The sequence below is a fragment of the Scardinius erythrophthalmus genome (genome assembly GCF_964197995.2).
Source record: "Scardinius erythrophthalmus genome assembly, chromosome: 1".
Classification (NCBI taxonomy): Eukaryota; Metazoa; Chordata; class Actinopteri; order Cypriniformes; family Leuciscidae; genus Scardinius; species Scardinius erythrophthalmus.
In genome coordinates, this window is record NC_138221.1 from 71,499,269 (window position 1) to 71,523,653 (window position 24,385).

A 24,385-nucleotide genomic window follows, 5' to 3' on the forward strand; every position below is an offset into this window, starting at 1 on the left:
TATCTCTCTCTGTCAGTCTAAAAGATTGTGTGCTTGTTTTGATCATTAGGGGTCTCATCAACCAAAACGCGTCGTTCAGAATGCGATGTAATGCGTTCTTCATTGACGTGGTGTCCAGTGTGTGCTTCAAGGACAACACTCCTCCCAACAGAGACATCATACTCCACCTGCTGTCTCTTCTGATGGTCGAGGCCGGCTCGCTCCCTCAGATCAGAGGTACGTCTGGTAGTAATGTGTGTGTGTGTGTGGAGGAATAAATGAATAAATGATCAGAACGCTGTTCCTCGTGTTCTCAGGGCAAGACCGCAGGTTCCTGACCAAGGCTCTTTCTCCCTTCGATGACTCTGTGGATAAAAATCCAGTGGTGCGTTCAGTGGTGCTGAAACTCCTGCTCAAATACAGGTGAGTGCAGGACATACCCTTACGCAAAGAAAACATATTTCCGTATATTTATGGTCAATATATTACATTTGAAAAATATATTTCGTTAATATATTGAATAATGCATAAGGAATTGCCACTAAAGTGCATTCACATGAGTTACTTTAACTCAACTGAGTTATGTTTCTGCTACACAAAGTATTTGAGTTGAGTTTACAGGGAAAGTTTTGTTGGTATTACTTAAGGGGGTAAAGTCTAATTGGTCAAACACAAATTAGTTGAGTTCAAAATACTCAATTCTGATGCTGTTTCACTTAAGGCAATCAGTTTCAGTGTAAAAAATATTGCCTTAATTTCTCAATTGTTATTATAATTATTAATAACTATTATTAGGTAACAAGATCAGCAGTTTAAAGACATTAAATTCATAAGCACAAGATACTTCTTTTTAAATATGTGACCCTGGACCACAAAACCAGTCACATTGGTCAACTTTTGACCATCTGAAAGCTGAATAAATAAGCTTTACATTGATGTATGGTTTGTTTGGATGGGTCAATATTTGGTTGAGGGGTGCAAAAAAATCGAAACAATGAGAAAATCTCCTTTAAAGTTGTCCATTTATGTTCACGATTGTGCTGCATTCACTCACAAAAATAAATGTTTGATATATTTATGATAGGAAATTTACTAAATATCTTCATGGAAGATGTTTTTTTTTGGGGGGGCATAAAAGAAAAATCTATAATTTTGACCCATACTCAATGTATTGTTGGCTATGGCCACAAATATACCCGTGCGACTCGTGACCGGTTTTGTGATCCAGAGTCACATTTAGTTATTGAACTATTCTAATACACAGAAACTAAAATTACATTAACTTACGCGCATTCAAACAGAAAGAAAGAAAGTAAGTGAGGAAAGTTGAAGAGAGTGAAATAATGAAATCCCATGTTTTTAGCAATGTATGTAATTACTAGGACTTGACCTGAACGAGCCATCAGTCATTAAATCAGCCCTTGCATTGAGTCTTCAGTGAGGCTTTGACTTTCTTAATGCGAGAATCTGGAGGCATTACTTGCGTTTCCTAGATTGCTTCTTTGAATGGGGATTCCCTTCTTTGTTGTTTGTTGATTCGCTGGAGGTCTTTTCGCATCTGGGGTGACGTCTAGGGAAGCCGATCAGTTGTTGTGTTGGCTGATCAATGGAGTCTCTGCAGGTTGAAGTTGTAGTTTAAGGCGAGGAAATACTATATTGAGTCATGGACTGAAGCTTTGGGGCAAAATAAGAGAAGGAAGAAAAGAAGTGAAATGAGGCTAGATGAGTTATTTCTTCATGATGCATTTCAGCACCCTTAGACTCAGTCTAAACTAATGCTTTGTTCATGTCCTGAGTTTTTAAAGGTTTTTAAACAGATGTTTGTCCAAACCCTGGAGGAGTGCTGACCAAGTAGACATCGCCTTTAGTTCGGGCATAACCATTTCTCCTCCTCATACATAAATCAACATGCTATCTTATTAGTGACAAGATCTCTAACTTTCCCACTCTAATAGGGTTTAATTTCGACAATATGAATATGATACACTTTACAGAGATTTGATTCATAACATAATTTGAGAAATGGAAAACCATTCACACCGACTCCAACCATACTTCCTATGAACTACCAAATAGTTACTCAAAAGGACATTAATAATGAATAATTTGAATAAGGCAACCCTTCTTACACATTTATATATGTATATAATAATCATTGTGTTTTCCCATTTCAGCTTTGATGATGTGAAGCACTATCTTCAAGCACATCTGACAGAGGTTGAGCAAAGCAACATCATAGAGGAGACTGATAAAACTGAGCTTTACTGCTTGTACATAAACTGTTTGGAGGTGTGTATATCCCTGCTCTCACCAACTCAGTTCACTTGCCATATTTTACAGCTTAGTTCTTTGTAGTTTTCTAGATTCTCTCTCTGCGTATTCTAGGCTTTCTCTTAGAAGAGGTATTGAAGAGTTTACATGTTTGCGTAAAACTTTAATGCTTTTCCTTCACAATCCACTCAAACTCAATAATTAAATTTCAAATTCAAGCAACATTTAGATCAAAATGTTTTTTGTCTATGTAAACGATAACTTCAGTCTAGTTTGACTGTTAGTGTAAGTGTATTTTGTAATTTAAGAATAACCCTAACCAAATTTTACCAAAGTTTATGATTTAAGATGTAAAAATGTAAAGAGAATGTAAGTTTTAAAGAAAATGTATGTTTTTAAGGTTCATTTTTACTGATTAAGGGCCCGTCCACACGGAGACGCGTTTCACTGTATACGTATAAATTTTTTATCGTATTGGCGTTTCGTCCACACGGATCCGGCGTTTTCGGAGACTGAAACCGCTATTTTTTTAAACCGGGTCCCAAGGTGGATAAATCTGAAAACGCCGCCCTTGCGTTTTCGTGTGTACGGCCAATCCGTACATTTTGTGAAACGATGATGTCATCACACCAAGTGTCAACTAGTCAGACACCGCTAAGTCACAGCAACAATTGCCGACTACATGCTTGTGTTCGTGCTGCAGAAGCTACTGAGCCTCTTTAATTTATTTATTTATTATTTAGGCCTACTTGAATGTATTTTTATTTCATTTTTTTATTTTTTTAAATTTAGGCCTATTTATATTTTCTTTCTTATGCTATGATGCTTGTCTGTTGTCTGATTAAGACATTTTGTAGGGATGGGCGTTTCAAGAAAAAATAATATTCGACGATCGCTGGGAATTATTTGATTATTCAAAAAACGGTGCACCCTGCCTCTCATGATCACCGGTAAAACGGCGTTCGCTCAAATTCCACTCTGACATTAAATTTCTCTGTACTGTAGGCCTACGTGTTGTAGCCATTAAAGAACATGCATTTAGTTTCATATTTATGTGTGAATAATATGTTTTTTTTTTTTATTTGATCTATGTTGATTATATGAAAAGTGAACAGCATGTAATCATAAGATGCGCAATATATCGGGAGACATAGGCTAATTTTGACCACATTAAGTTTTGTTTTGTATAAAACCTTTATTTAAAGTGAATTTCGTTTTGTATAAATTGTATCTTAATTTTAATCAGTGTTTCATCAACCAATTGCCAATATAGCAGACAATTTAATCAGGACATGGAGGCACTGGCGCGATATAACTTGCATTGCTCGTGAACTGAGCTTGTCTCATAAATGAACCGAAACTCAGAAATGTATCTATAGAAAGCTTGAAATGTCCACTTTTAAACAAAACAATTCAAAACGAAAAGAAACAGACAACTCTCTTATGTAATCCGTATGAAATGTGCATTTCTCTCTATGCACGTTCACAATACTGCAAAGGTGGCGAGTCTGCATCGTCAACATCTTTAGCCGAGACTGACACAGAAAAAAATAGTTTATTAATAAACAATTAAAATGTCTCCTTGCTATATTTGACACATTCATAATGATTACTTTTGCTGGTTCTTTGTGGCAAGCTTTACGCGTCCGCTAACTATCGAATATAGTGACTCATATTTTGCACCAGGCCATTTATGGTTTTTCATATTGTTCAACAAAGTTCTTGATAAAAAAGAAAAGAAAAAAAGAAGCTACTGTGCCTAATATTATTGTTGTATACAGCGCGCAAGGTTTATGCGCATTCTTTAAGTCTTCTTCTCCGTTTTTAGTGTATGTCTGTGGCAGAATTACAGCGCCACATACTGGTCTGGCATCTACACTACATCGTTTTGAGTCGGTTTCAGTGGTTTCGTGTGTACGCAGATATTTCTTGAGACGACGCCGTGGTTACGGAATTTTTTTTTTGAACGGGGAAAAAAATATATCGGATAGGGAAAGCTCTGGCTTCGTGTGGACGTGGCCTAAGAGTTTTTTTGTGTGTTTTTTTTGGATAAGGTTCATTACAATAAGGTTCATTAGTTAACATTAGTTTACTACATTAGTTAACATATACTAAGAATGAACAATACTTCTACAGCATTTATTAATCTTAGTTAATATTAATTTCAACATTTACTAATACGTTATTAAAATCAAAGGTTGTATTTGTTAGCATTAGCGCTGTGAACTAACATGAACAAACAATGAACAGTTATATTTGTATTAACTAACATTAACAAAGTTGAATAAATACTGTATCACAAGTATTGCTCATTGTTAGTTGATGTTAGTTAATGCATTAATGTTAACTAATGAACCTTATTGTAAAGTGTTACCAATTAACTTACAAAGCATTTTGGTTCCTTTCTTAAGAATCAGCATGAAAACACTGATATGTGGCATAAGTTTGGTTAAAAGTACAGTACGCTCCTCCTGTGTGTGCAGGACTCGATGTACGACCGCACACAGTGGCACTCCGTGGCGGAGCAGCAGGCCTGTTTGCAGGAGGAAACACACTTTCTGCTGGAGTTCGCTGGCTCTGACTCCGTGTCTTCACACACCGCGTCTATAGAGCACCTGCAGCGGGTGGCCAGGGTTCGACTGGGCCTGGATGTGGCCGCTGACCTGCTGGTCAACAGAGGTACCGGTGCTGCAGAATGCAAGTCTTTAGTGCTTGTGCTTTAATAATCATGCAAATAAATGCTGTTCATTAAACTTTCTATTAAAGGTGCATTGTGTAATATTTAGGAGGATCTGTTGACAGAAATGCAGTATCATATACATAACCAGAGCCCGTCTACGGAGAACCTGGCCAACTCCCTATTAAGTCCTATTTTACCGAATGTTGGTTGTAGTTCCACCAGAGTTCCACTGGGGACGATCGCCCATGAGTGCAAAATGAATGGGAGTCTATGGCGCCAGACGGCTAAATTTGTCTCTTTCACCCGATTGCCATTGAGAAATCTAAGATTTGATTGTAGGTTTTGCAAGTTCAACATGGGTTATAGGTCGAAAGTTGAATGAACGAGTACCTATGTCCTTTCGATTTCTTACAGGTTGAGTTGTTGTTGCCCAAAACACGCTAGCATTCTGCTAATGAACGCTGATTGGTCAGCAAATAAGTGACTCTAAAAAATCTAACACCCAGCAGTGTGTAATTTCTTTGCATCTCCTTTCGAAAACAACATTCAAATTACTAGACAAAAAATTATATCCTGAGAAAAGTGGATTTTGAGGGGTATAGCGCCATAGACCTCCATTCATTCTGCACTCGTCTTGTGAGCGTCCTCATATGGAACCAGAGTGGAACTGCAACCAGTTCAGAAGCCGGAAGTTTACTGAGAGTGGACGTTCTCCCCTTAGACATTCTCTGTACATAACTATGTTTTCAGTGGTGTATAAAGACCTTATATAATGAACTGTTACGTCTTTATTACCTTAGAATGAGCCGTTTCTATCTGTTTCTAAAGTGGCCCTAAACGGACAAACGCGTTTCGTCACTATGTTGTTCTTCATGTAAAGAAGCTAGTTAAACTGACACAATGATGAACAGGTAACAATAATAATCACAATAACAAATCAGTTTACTGAATGATTAAGTAAACCTAATTTTTTTATTTATCTTTGTAAAGAAACCTCATTGCTGAACTGGCTACTCTCTGCTGTCTTAGACGACGACATCACTTCCTGTTGGCCACCATAACTTCTGTTGTGTGCAATTCACAACCTCACCACTAGATGGCGCTAAAAATTACACACTGCACCTTTAATTCATTTAGTGCCTGACATGAACTCACCAACCCTGTCAAGAACATATCCAAGTCACATTTTTTTCACCCACAAATTGACATTTATATTGTGCATAAAGAAAATTTACCTTTTTTTCTGTTGGTATTGATATTGGATTTCTGGTTTTAGGTGTACACGATGATCCTTCGGCTTCTGGCCCAGAGTTTTTGAACAGTGTGGTTAATCTGTGCTGCCGGAGCAGGAACGACTGGTACAGGGTTTACCTCATCAGAAAGATCTGCAGTCTTCATGGGGTGGAATATGTGCAGAAACTTCTGCCACAGGAAAGCTTCAGGTGGCTGTTTCCTCAGGAGATCCTTGAGTCGGTGGGTTTTAGTCAAATTCATTTCATAATGCTGATATGAGAATTTGTGCTTATTTTGCTTTAACCAATACATTTATTTCTCTCAGGATCAAGATGGCAGCCAGATTGACCAGTATCTAGCATGTGGAATGGACTACAAAACTATCAGAGATGCCGTAGCCAAAGCCATGCTAGATTGCAATATGAATGGACTACAGAAAGCCATAGAGGTATTTATTTACTCCTTTACACACACACATACACTCACACACACACACACAGTGAGACACAACATATATACACATATATCTGTCGATGTTTCTGTTATGAATGAAATGTTGTAGTACTCGCGCTGACTGGCTTAATTCTGCAATCTTATGAATTCTCTTATCGTAAACATTATAACTAATCACACATTTCTGTTGAGCTTATGAATGCAATGGCCAATTGGAGGTGTTCATACGAGTCACAGCTGAAAACACCATCAATATCAAGAGCAATAATTGACTATCATCATCATTTTGATCATGATCATATTATTGCAACCCTACCCAGTAATTAGTTTCTGTTTTTTAATTTGATAATTGATATACTTTATGTAGGCTATTACATTATACAGTTGTGTTAACACATTTATACCACCTTTTACAATCTTTTAAACTATCATACAGTCAAACATACTGTCAAAAGTTTGGAAATGTTACAGTTTTCTAATGGTTTTGAAAGAAGTCTCTTCTGCACTCCAAGGCTGCATTTATTTAATCAAAAATATAGTAAAAATAGTAATATTGTGATATATCATTACAATTTAAAAGAATTGTAATCAATTTAAAACTATAATTTATTCCTGTGGTGACTAAGCTGAATTTTCAGCATCATTACTCCAGTCTTCAGTGTCACATGATCCTTCAGAAATCATTCTAATATGATGATTTGATGCTCAAAAAACATTCATTATTATTATCAATGTTGAAAACATTTTTGTGGAAACAGTGATACCATTCAACAGGAGATAAATTAATACTTTTGACAGTGAAGACATTTATAATGTTACAAAATATGTCTATTTAATAAATGTTTTTAATAAATTGAATAAATAATTGTATTAAATGCTGTTCATTGAACTTTCTATTCATCAAAGAATCCGGTAAAGAAAAAGTATCACCATTTCCACAAAGATGTTAAGCAACAGCACTATTTTCATTATTGATAATAATAATAATAATAAATGTTTCTTGAGGAGCAAATCATCATATTAGAATGATTTCTGAAGGATCATGTGACACTGAAGACTGGAGTAATGATGCTGAAAATTCAGCTTTGAACACAGGAATAAATTACATTTTAACATACAGTGTATTTAAATAGAAAACAGTTCTTTTTAATTTGTAATAATATTTTGCAATATTACTGTTTTTACTGCATTTGTGACCATATAAATGCAGCCTTGGTGAGTATAAGAGACTTATTTCAACAAAATTAAACATTTTTATGGTTTCCAAACTTTTGACAGGTCCTGTAAATGTCATGGAAATCAGATTGGCCGTTAATAGAAAGGTTTATTTCTGACTCTGGCAGTGAACATTAACAGAGTTTCAGTTCAGTAGCATGTGAAGTCCCAGTTGGGTTAGGATGCCCCATTATACAGTAGTGAGGCGGTTCACTGGGGATTGGAACGGAGCAATTATGTCCACTACATGAACACTGTAATTAAATGCTTATTATGCAGTCAAATTCTTGGCATTTCTCTGCCTCTCTTTGTTAAACTGCTTTATCAGTGCTGATCCGTTGACATGTCTTTCGAAATGTCTTTGTTTGAAGGATTGCAACTGCACACCCATGAAGAAAGCTGTTTATCTGCTAATGGCTTTGTTCAGAGAAGTCACCTCCCTGTACAGAAGCGCAAACGGAAACATGCACCCTAAACCTGAGGTAAAAACACCAACAACAATCTGTTAGAGTTCTGCTTCATCATCTTGAAAAAACAATTTATAGATGCTCAAAAGTACAAGAGAATAATAATTAATAATAAAAAGCCATGATTAAAAGTCATATAGGGAATTATCATAATATGTCATATGAGGAATTACTTTTTTTTTTTTTATTATTGTTTCATATTTTGAGATTAAAGAGCATGATGTCTTATGAAAACATACTGTAAGTTCCAGAATTCAAAACTCTGGTCCCAATTTGGACCCCAGTTCAAAAAGCATTTACAGTATTACACAGATGAATACTTCGACACATGACCTGTGTTTAGGCATGATCAGAAACTTGAGTCACATGTTTATCCCCATGCCTGATGTTCATGTTGCATTTGTTTTCTGTAGCAATGTGCTGGCCTTGGAGGTTTTATCAGAAGCACAGACGTCTTCGTCAATGATGAAATGCGAGTGTTTGCTGAAGCGCTGATGAATAATCGACTGCAGGCTCTGTGTGTTCAAGCGCAGACGTCAGGCAGAGAGTTCGTGCTGGTGGAGGTCACAGTTCATATGGCTGCAGTCCTGCTGTGTGGAAATCTGCCTTTACTGCAGCCACTGCAGCGACTGGCGCTGTCCCCAAACAACATGATGGTACGAACCCTTCACGCCACGGCATCATGGAGTCACATGGTGACAGAAATGTGACTGAGTTGTGATATTTCTGTCCTGTTCTCCTCACAGGCTTCATTCATCCCAACTATGCCTGATGACATGTTGGCTGTTGCCCAGCAGGCCATGGGACAACTTCATTGGTATTGTAAGTGGCAAATTCTAAAGCTCCACCACAGAACACACAAGATCCAGTGACATGCAAAACTCAAGACCTGTCAAAATTAATGTTAATGCATGATCAGAAACGCGTTAGCCTGTTGTACCTCATGTTAATGTAATCATAATTAAACAGAACTTCATTATCAGAACTTTCATAATAGAGGAGAATGGTTGAAAGCTTCTGTGAGCCTCAGCATGCGCTGACCCCGCTCTGGGATTTTCCGTGGCCTACCACTTCATGGCTGAGTTGCTGTTGTTCCCAATTGCTTTTATGGACAATGTTATAATACCGTGGAATATTTAGTAGTTTAGTTTTTAGTAATTTAGTAGGAAATTTCACAAATGGACTTATTGCACAGGTTGGCAACCTATCACAAGCTCCTCAGACCGACCCATTCTTTCACAAATGTTTTTAGAAGCGTCTGCATGCCTAGATGCTTGATTTTATGCAATTCTGGCCATGGAAGTGATTGGAATACCTGAATTCAATGATTTGGAGGGGTGTCCCAATACTTTTGGCAATATAGTGCATATGAATAATTATTTGAAGCGTATTGTATGTTTACCACAGCGAAAAATAGCCTATGATTATGATTATGTATAATTACCTGTGGCAGAACATTAAAAAACTGTTTTTCCAAGCCATGCCACTGCTGTAATGTGACATTGTTTGGAGTGAAATTGGATTTTCAAAAAAGAGGGGAAACTGTATGGCAGGATTTTTAAAAAACAATTTTACTGAAGAATAATTTACAAGACTAGAAACATGTATTTATAAAGTAAAAGGGAAAACCTTTTTGATGTACACATTTCGACTGTTAAGAGTGCATAGACAATTATTGCAGTATTTCTACTCAGGTGGCAAATTAAATCTCTAAAAATGTCTTTGAGCCAATAGAATTGATTTAAGCTCTAAAGGTGGGGACATTGACAAGGCATTCTGATTTGGGAGGATTAGCTATCACTTTTTTTGATCATTTCCTGATCTCTGTTGTTCTTTTTATCTTGACAGTCTGTCCTAATGGTCATCCATGCACTGTTGGTGAGGTAGGGTGATGTCTTAATTCCTATGATTTGGCTTGTGCATTGACTATATGAAGAGTTCAGATGCAAAAGCTTCTAAGTGCCATCTGAAATTTTCTTCTAGAATGATCATTTTTATCAAGCTCGTATATTTAAGTTCAGTAATTTCACTTAAATGACAATTAATAGGTCATTTCCGTTGCCATTTAAGTGAAATTATTGAACTTAAATAAACAAGCTTGATAAAAATGATCATTCTAGAAGAAAATTTCAGATGGCACTTAGAGGCTTTTACATCTGAACTCTTCATATATTGAGTCACAGAACACAGAATTACATTTAGTAATCAAATCATTTTTTTTTTTTTATTTATTTCACCTCAAATTAAAGATATATGTATTTTCCTCCCGCATCTGTGCAGTGTGGTCAACCCATGGAGGTTGGTCGCTGTCCAGACTGTAATGCAGAAATAGGTGGCAGCAACCACATCCCTGTTCGGGGCTTCCAAACCATGCAGAGACAGTACGTTTTTGTTTTTTTCTGGCAGCGAATGCTTGTTGTTCCTCTTTTATTCTTGCTAGTGTTGGTAAATATAATGTATTACCTGTCTCTCTGAAATATTGATATCGGACTGCATTCTGCAGTTAAATATTTAATATGATTAACCTTTAAACTGTATAATTGACCATTGTCACAGAAGGTCCAATATTCTACCAAGTTTGAACTAAATTTGTTTCTCATGATCTTAAAAACCTTTCATCCAAAGGTTTATACTTAAATGCTTATAAATAGTTGTGTGGACAAATATAATTGTGCCCTAGTATGAATTTCTGGTAACACTAAACAATAAAGTTCAGTTTGTTAACATGCATCATGAACTAACAATGGACAACATATTTTTTTCTATCATTTCTTAATATAGGTTATTATTAATTTATTAATATACTGTTGTTCTTTGTTATTCTTGTATGTTCATAATACATTTACTAATGCAAATGTTAGTACAACTTGAACGTTTTAGGCCGTGTTTCACAGACAGGGTTTAGATTAAGCCAGTATTAGGCTTTAGTTCAATTAGAGCATTTAAGTAGCTTTAATAAATGTGCCTTGGAATAAAACATTACTGGTGTGAATCTTGAGACAAAACAATGGCACTGACATATTTTAAGATTTGTCAGTGCAGTTAAAACAGCTCAAACATGCATTTTAGTCTGGGACTAGCTTAAGCCTTGTCTGTGAACCCGGGTGTTAGAGGTAATTGTTTAAGCCGTTTTTCATTCAATTTGAGGCTCTTGTTCCTCTTTGCAGAGGGGACCGCACCAAGTCGGGACACATTCTGGGCGACGCCCACCGTCGTGATCACCCTGACATGCAGGACACTAAGAACATGTCTCCGGCCCCCTTCACTCTTCTCAGACTGCTCACACACATGTCCATGCTGCTGGGAGCTCAAAACAACCCTCAGGTGCTTCATTCCTTCTGCCTGCCATGCTTTTAATTTTTTTATGTATTTTTAAATATTTATGAAAGTATGCTTATTTTGGTTTTGAGTATCAATACATGTAGGACTTTCTCACATGAGACTCACGCAATTTACACTTTTCTCATGGTCTCACGCCACACATCCATTTTCTCACGCAACGAGGACACTGACACCGACAGAAAAGGAGGGTTACTCTGATGTGAAATAACGTCTCAGTTTTCCAATTATGTTAATTTTCTTTCGAAATTCAAGCAATAAATACTGTTTTGGCGCTCTTAAACATGACAGATAATTGTAGTGCCTCATCTCTTCTTCTTTACTACTAGTTAATAGGAAATAAACATGAATGAACATTAGAAGGTGAAAGATTCAGTGAATGTTGGAAGGTAAATGTTGAAAGATAGAGTACAACTTACCGAAATGTAATATGTCACATGTAATTGATCAGTCAGTGGAAAGATGTCAATAAAACAGCTGCAACAATCAGCCTATAACACATACTGTTACATTTACCTCAGGAAAGCCATTTAATGACCATAGCATATTAGTTAGCTAGAAAAATGTAATATAGGGAAGAGTGTTTTGCTAAATATATGCACTATATTAAAACCGCATTTTATTAATTTGAGTGAATTGAACAGCTGACATGGATCACATATGTTTACAGCATTAGTTGAGAGATTTTGCTCCTTGAGAAAAATGAATATGTAGCTACTGTACCTGATATTTATCCAAATGAATCAATATTGAATCAAGATCGCAAGCTTATGAATTGAAATTGTGAAATTGAAATTGTGTCAAGCACTAATAAAAAAGTCACTAAACTTAATGAAACTGTTTAGTTACCAAATTTTTTAACAATCACAATACACTTATTGTGATGCACCCCCCCCCCCCCCCAATCCATAATTCTTACCCAATGCTAAACTCAAAAGTTGGCGTCCCTGTACATGTGAAGCATACAGACATTGAGTCAGACAACTGAGTTGCTCATCCCAGGTTTGTGCATGTTTGTGTCTATAGAGTGTCATGCAGATCATCAAGCCTGCAGTGCTGGATCCTGGTCGGTTCCTGATGGCCCATCTTCTGAAGGACATGGAGCAGCTGAGCAGAGCTCTGGGTAAAGGAGTGGATGATACGGTCAGTACCATCCATTTGACCATCCACAGTCTACTGGAGCCCCATCAGACCAACCAGTGTAAGAGCCCACACTACTCACATTTTACATATGAGCTCCTGCTTCAGAAATTCAAGTAATGTAACGTTTTTGTTATTCTAAACAGGGCCTGTTCTTTATGATCAAAACCTTTCCACTAAAGATGCAAGAAATGCGTGGGAAATTGCTATGAATACTGATGTCATCACACATCAGCTGAAGGTAAATAACATGCCGTCTTTTAGTGAGTCACAGCACCCAGAATGAATTATGCAACTTAAAGTTCTTCTTGGTTCATTTAGTTGTGTTTATCATGCTTGATTTTTCCTTTTATTTGCGTCATTTTTGTCTTTTGTATCGACAATAAAAAAGTTTTTTTCTTTGTTGAGTAGTTTGACCACATAACATAAAGCAAAGCTGAGTGGAGCCATTGATTAAGAGCCGTTGATTAGTTGTTTCACTAATAACCTCATTAGTCGAGTACTTCTAATAACCAATAGATTAGCTGATTATTTAGTTGAAGCTCTGCTTTCCATTATTGTATTTTTATTTTCCTCTCAGGTTTTGGAGCATCAGCTAAAGGAAGTGAACGCATTCGTCAGGGAGGATGAGCGAGTGTCTTCCAATCAGGTGATGAAGTTGACATTTGGGGAACCAGGGCTTTTCCTGCGCTCCCTGCCAAAGAAATCCCTCATCCATAATTCCTCCATCTGGAGCTGCCGGAGGAAGGTCTCCATGTTGAGTCTGACACACATCGTGGAGCAGAACAACGGCCGGGACACTTTGCCCGTGCTCTGGAGGTTTCTTCAACGGGTAAGATATACATCAACCGGAGTGTTTCTCTCTCTGTTGAACAACCAGACACTACAGCTACTTCCTAGATGTTGTGTAGTCGACTTTTGGATAATAGCACTAGGGTTGCAATGGATTGCGGTTGATCCGTGATCTGTACAGACCCAACGGTTCGGCACGCATGTGATCCGCGTATTAATTGCTAAGTTTAACCATCACAGAGTTAAAGTTTATCATTTTGTCCCCGCACTGGCTTTAGTAGTACATTTAACATTAGCTCAAATGATTTATAGGGAATTTTAATAATTAATCATGAATATGATTAATATTTTGCATCTTACAGTTACATTAATTTATTCGAATTTGAAAATAGATTGATTTGTATATATGAATAATCAATCACAACGAATTATAATTCATCATTCATATATCAATAATCCTATTTCAGATCGATTATGAGATAACCCTTAATGGAAATGAATAATCATCGAACGGTTGTTTGTCCAGCAAAACGGCCGTAAGATTAACTTAACAATTTCTCAACAAAAATTATCTCTTTCTTATAATTCAAAGAAAGCCATTTTATGGCCATAAAAACAACTCTCCTGTTCTTATAAGATTAGGTTACTTAAAAGTAACAAATCAGCTTTGTAGCAATTAAGATCGAAAACATCTCATTGACTTTATACTTATGAGCAGGCAGACAGAATCAATCAAGTATATAGAATTTTAATAATTGGACTAATGCATTGAACTAAGGAATACAAAAATACTACAGTTTACACAAGTAAATATGTATGTACAGGACACGTAAACAAAATACAAGACTAAACGAATAACAGATGAGAGAGGATGAAAGAGAGTTTGGACAATGAGAGAGATGAGAGAAAGTGAAACTAAACATGGGCGATCAAAGAAAGATCACAGTTAGGCAAAATCACAGGCAGTAACCTTGAGAGACAACAAGAAATCAAATCACAAATCAAAATACTTGCGTATGGTTCTCTTTGTATTTGCTGAAGAAGAGCTCTTTTAGTGCGGGGCGTGTTTCCTCGTGTCTTTTGGGCGAGCCCGACTCGCGCAAAGTTTAAAGGTTCACCGAACGTGAAGTTGCCAGAGACATGATTCAAAGTTCGTCTCCCTTTGTGGAGAGGCGAATATGAAAATAAAACTTAGTAAAGGAAAGAACAGACAGGTCGGGAGTGACGCGGAGTTGCGCGTGGGTTTCCTTAAGAGCGGGGCATGCTCTTTCGTCTCTTCCTGGCGAGCGCGATCGCGGGATGTTCAAGTCTCTTTAAAGTTGAAGTTGTCGAAAGTTGTCGACTGAAGTCCGAAGACGAAACAAAACTAAAAGACTTAGGGTGTATTCACACCTGCCTTGTTTGGTTCGATTGAATCGAACTCTAGTTCGTTTCCCCCCTTGGTGCGGACCTTTTGGGCAGGTGTGAATACAGCAATCGAACTCGGGTGCGGACCAAACAATCGAACCGAGACCCAGCTGAAGAGGTGGTCTCGGTACGGTTCCAAACGAACTCTGGTACGGTTCGTTTACGGTGTGAACATGAACCGACCCAACTGCAGAAAACTGCGTCTTTTTATTTGACTGCTCTTATGAGGATACTTAACAAAACGGACATTTTGGCATAATGTTGTCTTATTATGCAGACATCCCAAGTCTCCCGGAAGTTCCGGGAGTCTCCCGCATCTCGATAGCGGCTCCCTGATTCCCGCAAATCAGTTAAAATCTCCGCGAATCTAGAGAGAGCGAGCGAGCAAGAGCGCGCGCACGGCAGAGAGAGGGAGCGAGAGACCTTGCGTGTGTGTGTGCGCTAGTGTGCCTCACGAAGCGCATGTAACGACCCAAGCAATCAATTGTAAGTGCGGGCGGGCTTTTATCTATACCATATAGTTTCTTCATACTGCGTTTGTAGAGAATAACACCAAATCAGTAAAATAACAAATATTACATTACGAAATATCTCCATGCTGAGCCTGTTTGTGCTCTTCCTGCTTTTCCCTGCTTGAGAATTCCTGTCCAATGAATGGACGACCTTAGCACACGTGTGGTTTTGTTTACACATTTTGGTTCACTTGTAAAAAGAGCAGTGTGAAAGAGAACCGTACCAAACAAAAAAAATCAACATTCTATTTGGTCCGGACCAAAGCAAGTGAACTATCGGACTTTCCTGGTGTGAATGCACCCTTAAAGAAAATATAAAGCCCCCTAAACGGGAGCCATGAATGGTCTCCCTGATGAGGAGGGTTCGAAAAAGCAGGAACAAAACAAGACGAAAGAAAATACAGAACTCGACTGAACGCAGAGTGTAACCGCTTTTCTAGGGTACAGGAATTTCAACTCCTCCCTTGGCTTAGGCCAATTGGAACGCGAAATTCCAGGCGGGATAAATTTTCTTTGTCTCACTTAGGAGTTCGATTTGCATGTTTTATGACAGTCTTAGGATCATGCCATTTCTACTTTAAACAATTATAACTGCAGTAAAATGCATTTTATCTTCATTTGGTACCCATATCTTTACTACGGGTATATGGAGGTTCAATTCAAGACCACATTTGGTATGTTTAAAAGCTACGGCATAGGAATGACTTCTTATTCTCTAAAACAAGCATTAAGAGTTTTACTAGCAATCTAGGAATAAGATTAACCCCAAATGTGATGTACATTTACAAATGGAAATGAAAATTGGACTTTTAAAAAGATCCACATGGCATATCATGATTGCACAGTGTGCACATCTGAAACATTATTCCTTTAAGGTTTACAAGAATACAAAAACCCATCGCAGAGAAGAACAATCGTGGAAAAGAGAAATTACATTCAGGTTTACATATTTCTTCAATGGTTATACATATAGAAAATGTAGGATTTAAATGTAGTATTCTGCTTCACTCCTAAAATTTCTGTTGCTTGACATTCCATTAGGCAATAAAACAAAGTGGGTGGGGGAAGACAATTGCCAGAGAATGTTAGTGAACCTTCTCTAACTAAAACACTATTGATTAAAGCATACATTTCGAAACCATGTTAAAATGCCCGTCTCGGCAAGTATTCTCCTAAAAACAGTCGGTTATGTCTTAAGTCGGGGGTCGGCAACCTGCGGCTCTTAAGCGCCGCCCTAGTGGCTCCCTGGAGCTTTTTCAAAAATATGAAAATGGAAAAAATATTTTTTTGTTTTAATATAATTTCTGTAGGAGGAAAACCCTTTCGCACGTACGATCACACCGGTGTGATTAGAACGGTCAGTGCATCACGTGATCAACTGCTAAATTCAAATACGGCTGGCACTGAGCCAGAGACAGGCGCGCTCTGAGCTGTCATGTATCACAACTTTTCAGTGTTTTCAACCACATAATGTTTATTTTAGGTTTCAGACATATTAATATACATTTAGAGTTTGTAAAATACACACTGATGTTAAAGGAAGAGGCAATAATAATCCTTTCCATTATAATTAGACACGTTTTATTCATATCAGATACACATTGTGTAAGTAACTTTAAAGTTTACTCTATTCTTCTCCCAGTTCACCAGCCACTTATGCCGCGTTCCAGGCAACCTGTAACCCATGTTTTTCCAACTCGTAACTCGTACATCGATCTAATACGAGTTCACGGGTGGGAAGTTACGGATTTTACTGCCGTTCCAGTGCACTTTCACGGGTATAAGGTTAGAAAAACACGGGTTACAGGTTGCCTGGAACGCGGCATTACTTTTATGTATTTCGGGAGAAGTGGATGAATTCACGTGTTGTAAATCCAACAGATCCGATTCTCTGAACTGCGTCTGCGGCACAAACTAAGATGGCGGCACCCATCACGCATACAGCTCAACTAACGTGATCGTTATAAAGGTGTTTAAACAACAAAACACTTCCACTTGCACATATTTGACAATCGGAATATCAGATATTTTATGCCATATCTAACAAATTTGTGAATATTTTGAATAAGAAAAGGGAAAATGACATAAAAGCAGATCATCATTCATTCAGCTCTGTTGTTGCTGCGGTGTGTCACGTGACACGCAATGACGCGTCACCATGGAAACCATAAAGTGACACATTCTAAATAACGGTCGCCTTGAAAAACTCACGCTGGGGGGTCAGCCAGAATATTTTAAACTTACGTGTGAAAGGGTTAAAGTTTTTCAACGTTGTAAAAATGTGTATAATAAATATTTAATTTCAACATTTCTGTCAACGAACATTTAATCATGAATGCTCATTGTAGCCTACTTATCATTTTGATACTAGGGGGCTAATAACGCTAATATAGACACTTACAGCATGTGTTGCCTTCATTATAAGGATTATTTAAGGCTTTTAATTTTTTGCGGCTCCAGACAGATTTGTTTTTTTGGTCCAATATGGCTCTTTCAACATTTTGGGTTGCCGACCCCTGTCTTAAGTGAATGTAAACGGTTGAGAAAGAAGTCGGTTGTGTATCATTATGTTTGGATTCGTTCATTTGGTCTTAAAGTGACAGCAGCCTATAAATATCTGCTGCTGTCTGAGTCATTAATGTTAATCAAACAACAAAACACATCTTTTACAAAGATGAATCTATGTGTAATTTATACAGTGAACACTATAGTGTTATTTTACATTTAATGATTACATTTCTGTACCTGAATACTGTTAGACATTACATTATTTGTAACTTTGATATATTGTATTTATAAATGCTTGTAATTTGTGTATTTGTGTATCTTATGTTATTACTGACTGTTCACATAATCTGCCTCATTAAGGTTTTTAATGATATTTTATTGATAGCAGTTGATTCTGGAAAGGTAGTTAGGTAGTCTTATTTTACTCGATCTAACGGCCGCCTTTGAGTCTGCTATTTTATTATGCCATTTTATTGCGCCGAAGATGTTGCCATTAAGTGAACCGCCTTAAAGTGGTTTCAAAGAGTATAGAAGTACCAAGAGGCGAAACTCAATAGAACGTTCCATTGCAACAAACTCCCCCATGCGCAGAGCTGCAGCTCCGCCATCTTGGACTGAACGCAACACAGCTGTCATAGGATTGAACGATACCGGTTCAAATTCAAAAGCGGTTAAATGAACTAAAAAGTAGTTTCTAGTTTTTAATATCTCGAGAGCAGACATCCCATGTCTCCCAGAAGATCCGGGAGTCGATAGCGGGAGTTGATAGTGGCTCCCTGATGCCCACAAATTAGCTAAAATCACCCGGAATCTAGAGCGAGCGAGCAAGAGCGCGCATCTCCAAACCGTGTAGAGCACACGGCAGAAAGGGTGAGGGAGCGAGATATCAACATATCAACCTAAAATGTGGAACACAACTTGTTCAGATTTTTTGCTTTAATTTTCTTGCAGTTCTAGAGTAAAATATATTTTGTAATATATATATATTTTATATAAAATATAAATAATTATATTTTTAAATTTGTGCATTTTAATAAACTCAAACTTATATAACTTTTTTCTGTTTCACTTTAATAATTTATTTCACTTCAACAATAATCTGACAAAGTAAAACAAGACCAACCATAGGTCTAAATTCCAAAGCATTCTTGAATTACAACCATTTAAGTTTGGATAGTGATTTTCATGTTTATGCGAAAAAAAGGTGACACTAGTTAAAGGGTTAATTTAGTGATAACAATGAATTAATAAAGCGGTCATTTGCCAGGTTAGGTGTTCATATATCTCTGAAAGTGTGCGAATTAAAAAGCCCTTTTCGAGTCTTGACAATTTCGACCAAATACATAACGTTAGCAAACTGTTACTGCGGTTATGGGATAGCTTACATTAACGTTACAGCACCTGTTATCGTTGACGTTAGCTCACTTTAAAGTTAATAAAACCTTTTCTACTTTACCTCTCTGGATCTTTGGGGAATCTTTGAAATGCTAGTTGATTGGTTGTACACTGGTAGGTGTTGCAGTTGATGGCATTACACTGTTTTCTTTGTTTCCAGACATAATGTTAATGCTGTACAGTAGTTGTGCTAACGGGAAAGCCGCTGGTTCAGTCCAAAATGGCGGCCGCGCTACCGAAGCGCCACCTAGTGGCTGTTGTCAAAACTGCAACGGAGTTTCGCCTCTTGTTACTTCTATACTCTTTGGTGGTTTAAAGCATACTTGAAGGATAAATCATTTTTGGTTTGCAATGGAAATTTGCATTCTACATCAGCTAATTTACATTGTGGTGTGCCACAGGGTTCCATACTTGGGCCTATTTTATTTTCTTTGTACATGTGCCCTTTGGGTAATCGTAAATACAATATTATGTATCATTGAAAAGCAGTCGACACTCAGTTATATATTGCAATAGATCCGAAAGGCTCTCAATCTTTTGATGCACTTGTACAGTGTTTAGGTGAGATTAAAGTAGGGGTGGCGAAAACTAAAAAAATTCTTGACCGACCACCGAGCCTCATTAACCGGTTGAAACCGGTTAACCGATTAGTTTAAAATATGCTACTACGCTATTTGAAATAACAGCCATTACGAGCCGCGCCTGCAATTTCGCAACTCTGTCAGTAGCACCTCAATGCAGTACACAAGATCCGGGGGGAGGAGTCGGATCTTATATAAGGGGTGGAGATTGGTAGGTTTAGGGGTGCAGATGGGTAGGTTTAGGGGTGGGTTTAGGGATCAGGGGGTGGAGACTGGTAGGTTTAGGTATGTAAGGTGGGAGGAGTTGGATCTAGATCCGACTCCTCCCCCTGGATTTTATGCTCTGCATTGAGGACCATCTCAACTCTGTCGCATCTCTCTGCCGCTCTGCCTCCCACTCACACACATACACACTGCCCCGGCACCGCCCGTCACTTTTTTAAATCTCCTACAGCGCAAAACACGAGTCCCGCAAACGCGGCGCCGAGGAGCTTGTATGTAATCGGAGGACAAATGGCTCCTTAGTTTCGAAATGGTTTGGGTACAAGGTGATCGCGTTAAAAATAAAGGTGTTTGTCTAGCGTTAGAAGCTCATTTGAAACATTGCCGCGGCTCGCTTTAGTTTGAGGTAATGCTAACAACAATAATAAAGAAAGATGATGATAGCACTGTATCACACAAGTTGCAACTTACATCTTGTCATTCTTTTTGGTGAAATGGTCCCACACACTACTTTTCTTTGCACGCTTCATCTTGTCGTCTGCCCTGGCTCTAACCTCGAGTGTTTAGTCTGTAGCCTTTACTTTTCGCAAACCTTGTGAGCGCGCAAACGCTGTGACCTCGCGCCAAATGTTTTTATTGGTTTATTTAGTACAAACAGGCGAGTTATGAAAAATTGAGTGTGAGGGATTTGTTCACTTCACACATAAATATATTGGAATGAGATGGCTAACTGTAGTAGTGTTTAGTCCACTCACTGTCTATAATAGCCTAATTTAGAGATCACTTTTTTTTTTTAACCGACTACCGACAGCTTTGATCGGTTAACGTTGATACGGTCAACCATCGGTCAAACGGTAATCGGTTAACATCCCTAGATTAAAGCATGGTTGGCAAGCAGTTTTCTTTATCTTAATTAGAAAATTGATGAAGACCAATTAAACTGAGTGTGTTGTCTTTGGACCCTCTTCTGCCTCTAAGGAAATTAGAAGTAGTTTGGACTCTGTGTCGATAAGTTTTTCAGATTATGTCAAGAATTTTGCCGTTATCATGGATTCGGCTTGGGTTTTAGATAAACAGGTCATTAGTGTTGTTACGGCTGTTTTTTTATCAACTCAGAACTATTTCTAAGCTGAAACCAATTCTCTCCTTTAAGGACCAGGAGACAGTTAGTCATGCATTCACTGTTAGTCTTGCTTCACACATTAATTACTGTAGTTCTTTATTTATAGGTACCTCACAGGGTCAATTATCTCGTCTACAATTAGTGCAAAATGTTGCGGCCAGACTTTGACTCGTACAAAGAAGAGAGAGAGAATTTACTCCAGGCTTGGTTTCTTTACAATGGCTGCCTGAAAAATTCAGAATTGAGTTTTATGTTTTTTAAAGCGTAAACCCAGAATATATTGTTGACCTTTTGATACACAAGAAATATGAGATCTTCTAGTCAGATGATTCTTTGTTCCTTATGAAACCTACTCCAATGCACATTAAATCTTCCCCATCTGTGGATGCTTTTAAGTCTAGTTTGAAGTCGTATCTTTTTAGTATGGCTTTTAGAGCCTACAGGATTTAATTTTGTTTGTGTGACTGTATGTAATGGCTTTTGTTGTATTATCTATGCTAGTAAGCACTTTGGTCAACGGCAGTTTTAAATGTGCTATAGAAATAAAATTTGTATTGTATTGTATGTTAACCAAGTGTTTATTTTAGGAAGCAGAGCTTCGGCTGGTGAGGTTCCTGCCTGACATCTTGGCTCTCCAGAGGGATTTGGTAAAGAAGTTCCAGAACGTGACAGACCTGACAGACAGACAGACCACCATAGAAGAGTTCCTGCACAGCCAGAGAGCAGGTACTGCCCACATTTAAGAGATCATTTGCCATCGAGTCATTCATGATTGAGTTATGGTAAATTAATTGTTAATTATTTCAGGAAGCTTGCTGATGGCTGATTTACCCATTTCAGCACAAATGTGCTTGAGTAATCATGCAAGAATATGCCATTTCTCTATCAATCTATTCATTGCATACATTGCATGTTTTCATTCAACAGCTTCCCTCTCTGCCTGGTATGAAAAGCGCATAAAAATCTTTTTGTCAACATGGAACCAGATCAGGGTGTCTCTGGCTACCACAGGTAAGCCGACTACTACTTATAGCAGCGAGAATAAGTCTGTGAACCCTTTGAAAAGAATTGGATTTCTGCATTGACTACTCATAAAATGTGTTCTGATCTTCATCCAAGTCACAATTGTAGACACAATCTGACCCAAAAAGTTGTACTTTTTCAAAATTGTATTGAAGACCCTGAGAGATCATTGACAGAGCAGGCTGGATAAAGTAAATGAACCTCTGTATTATGTGTTATGACTTCTACAAAAGCTAAATGGAGTCAATTAAGGAGATGAGATTGGAAGTGTGGGTGCTCTGCCCTTTAAATTAAAGGCACACAATCCTTAAAATGCATTAAAGACATGCACAAAGCTGGACAAGGCTACAAAAGCATTGCTTAAGACCTGGCTATTCATGAATCCACGGTTAGATACCCTGTCTACAAATATAGAAAATTCTGGACTGATTTTTGATTTCCAGACAGTCTAGACTGATTTCTCCACAATCCACAAGAGTCCTGCAACGGGTCGGGTACCCGCATAAAAGTGGCTAAAATGGGTGGATTGTGACATTCCTAAAATTCACGGGCGGGGATGCGGGCGGATAATGAACTCCTTGCGGGCGGGTAGCGGATGAAAAATATGTGCAATATTTGTATGCCTAAATTACTATTACACATATGCAAATATGTGTTTTAGTCAGCCCATCCTTAAAAATATTCTTGTTTGCCGTAACCCAACCGACCCTGTCAATTTATGACCAACCCAATTATTTTTTTTAACTTTAAAATTATTTATTAACTAATACAAATGCAATAAAATTATATTAATTATATTTTAGTAAGTATTGTGTATATAAATTGCCAATATATAGGCCTACATACAAACATAGCCTATACGGTCTTTCTTTTAAATAATAACCCGTGGCGTCATCTATGATTATAAGGGCTGTAGGCTATGAGAAATGAAACCGAAATCGTGACACTCAGGGCCACGAACCTACAATTAAAACTTTCACAGAGATCTCAAACAGGTATTAAAAACACCAAATATTAAGAATTGGCATATCAACCAAAATAATATTCGATGATTGATCAAAAATCGGATCTCCCCTCTCCCCTTTAATGCTTCGACATTAAATTTCTCTGTACTGTATGTGTTGTAGCCCTATCATTAAAAACGATTTAGTTTCATATTCATGTTTAAATAAAATAATATATATTTTTTTTTATTTCATGTTGATTATGCATGAATAAGATAAGATGATCCTGAATATCGGGAGACAAATGCAGTGGGCAGACAATTGACCATTTCATTAAGTTTGTTTTTGTAGAAAACCTTTCTTTAAAGTGAATTTCGTTTCGTATTAATTGTATCTCAATTTTAATCAATGTTTCATCAACCAATTTCCTGGATTTAATAAATAAGAGGTAAATATAGCAGGTAATCTCGACACGGAGGCGTGTGCGCATGAACTCGAGGCTCGTCTCTTAACCCTCTGGGGACCAAAAACGCGCCGGCGCGTTTTGCTCGGTTTTTTTTTTTTAGCAATGAAAAATAAACACAAAATGCTCTGTTAATTTTGATCTTTAATTTTCGTGTTATACATCAATCGATCCTGTTCAGTTTCTATTTTTTTTCAGGATACTCACAATAAAAATAAAGTGTTTTGCTTTTTGACAAATAAAGAAACTTTAACATGATGCGATGTCTGCCTTCTGTCTGTCAGAAAACTCCCATTTGAAACGCGTTCGAAAATGATCTATAACTCCGCGAAAATTCAGTCAAACAGACCCACGGGCATAAAGCTTGAGATCGCATCTGTTAAATGAAGTCATTTATATAAAAAACAAATATTATCAGCTTCTGTAATCTGTATAAAAAGAGAGCGATTCCAGTCGAGCTAATTACGAGCTCATTGACTTTAATTCGTTAACGCCTACTCACGGAGCGCGCTATTCACAAGACAATGTGCTAAGCCCTCTATGCAAAACAGGTAAACGCCCCCAAGCAAATGCATTAAACGCTTCAAGTTTCATCATTTTGTCACCTGCGCGTTGGGAAGATGACACGGTACACTGGT

The 24,385-nt window shown here is 37.6% G+C and overlaps 1 protein-coding gene across 3 annotated transcripts in view; it reads left to right on the plus strand.

Annotated features, from left to right (window-relative positions):
- LOC308690929 (E3 ubiquitin-protein ligase rnf213-alpha) overlaps positions 1-24,385 on the plus strand; it is an 88,060-nt gene that overhangs the window by 44,739 nt on the left and 18,936 nt on the right. For all 3 annotated transcript variants that reach the window (XR_014030214.1, XM_081365718.1, XM_081365719.1), the window contains exons 49-65: positions 50-216; positions 297-402; positions 2,154-2,268; positions 4,734-4,929; positions 6,207-6,403; positions 6,489-6,611; positions 8,203-8,313; positions 8,712-8,954; positions 9,045-9,120; positions 10,147-10,181; positions 10,579-10,679; positions 11,466-11,622; positions 12,664-12,838; positions 12,924-13,018; positions 13,358-13,609; positions 21,905-22,043; positions 22,245-22,328. Coding sequence is in view for 2 of the 3 variants with exons in the window: in XM_081365718.1 (XP_081221844.1) it covers positions 50-216; positions 297-402; positions 2,154-2,268; positions 4,734-4,929; positions 6,207-6,403; positions 6,489-6,611; positions 8,203-8,313; positions 8,712-8,954; positions 9,045-9,120; positions 10,147-10,181; positions 10,579-10,679; positions 11,466-11,622; positions 12,664-12,838; positions 12,924-13,018; positions 13,358-13,609; positions 21,905-22,043; positions 22,245-22,328 (2,372 nt within the window). In the remaining variant the exon portion in view is untranslated. The remainder of the gene's footprint in view (positions 1-49; positions 217-296; positions 403-2,153; positions 2,269-4,733; positions 4,930-6,206; positions 6,404-6,488; positions 6,612-8,202; positions 8,314-8,711; positions 8,955-9,044; positions 9,121-10,146; positions 10,182-10,578; positions 10,680-11,465; positions 11,623-12,663; positions 12,839-12,923; positions 13,019-13,357; positions 13,610-21,904; positions 22,044-22,244; positions 22,329-24,385) is intronic.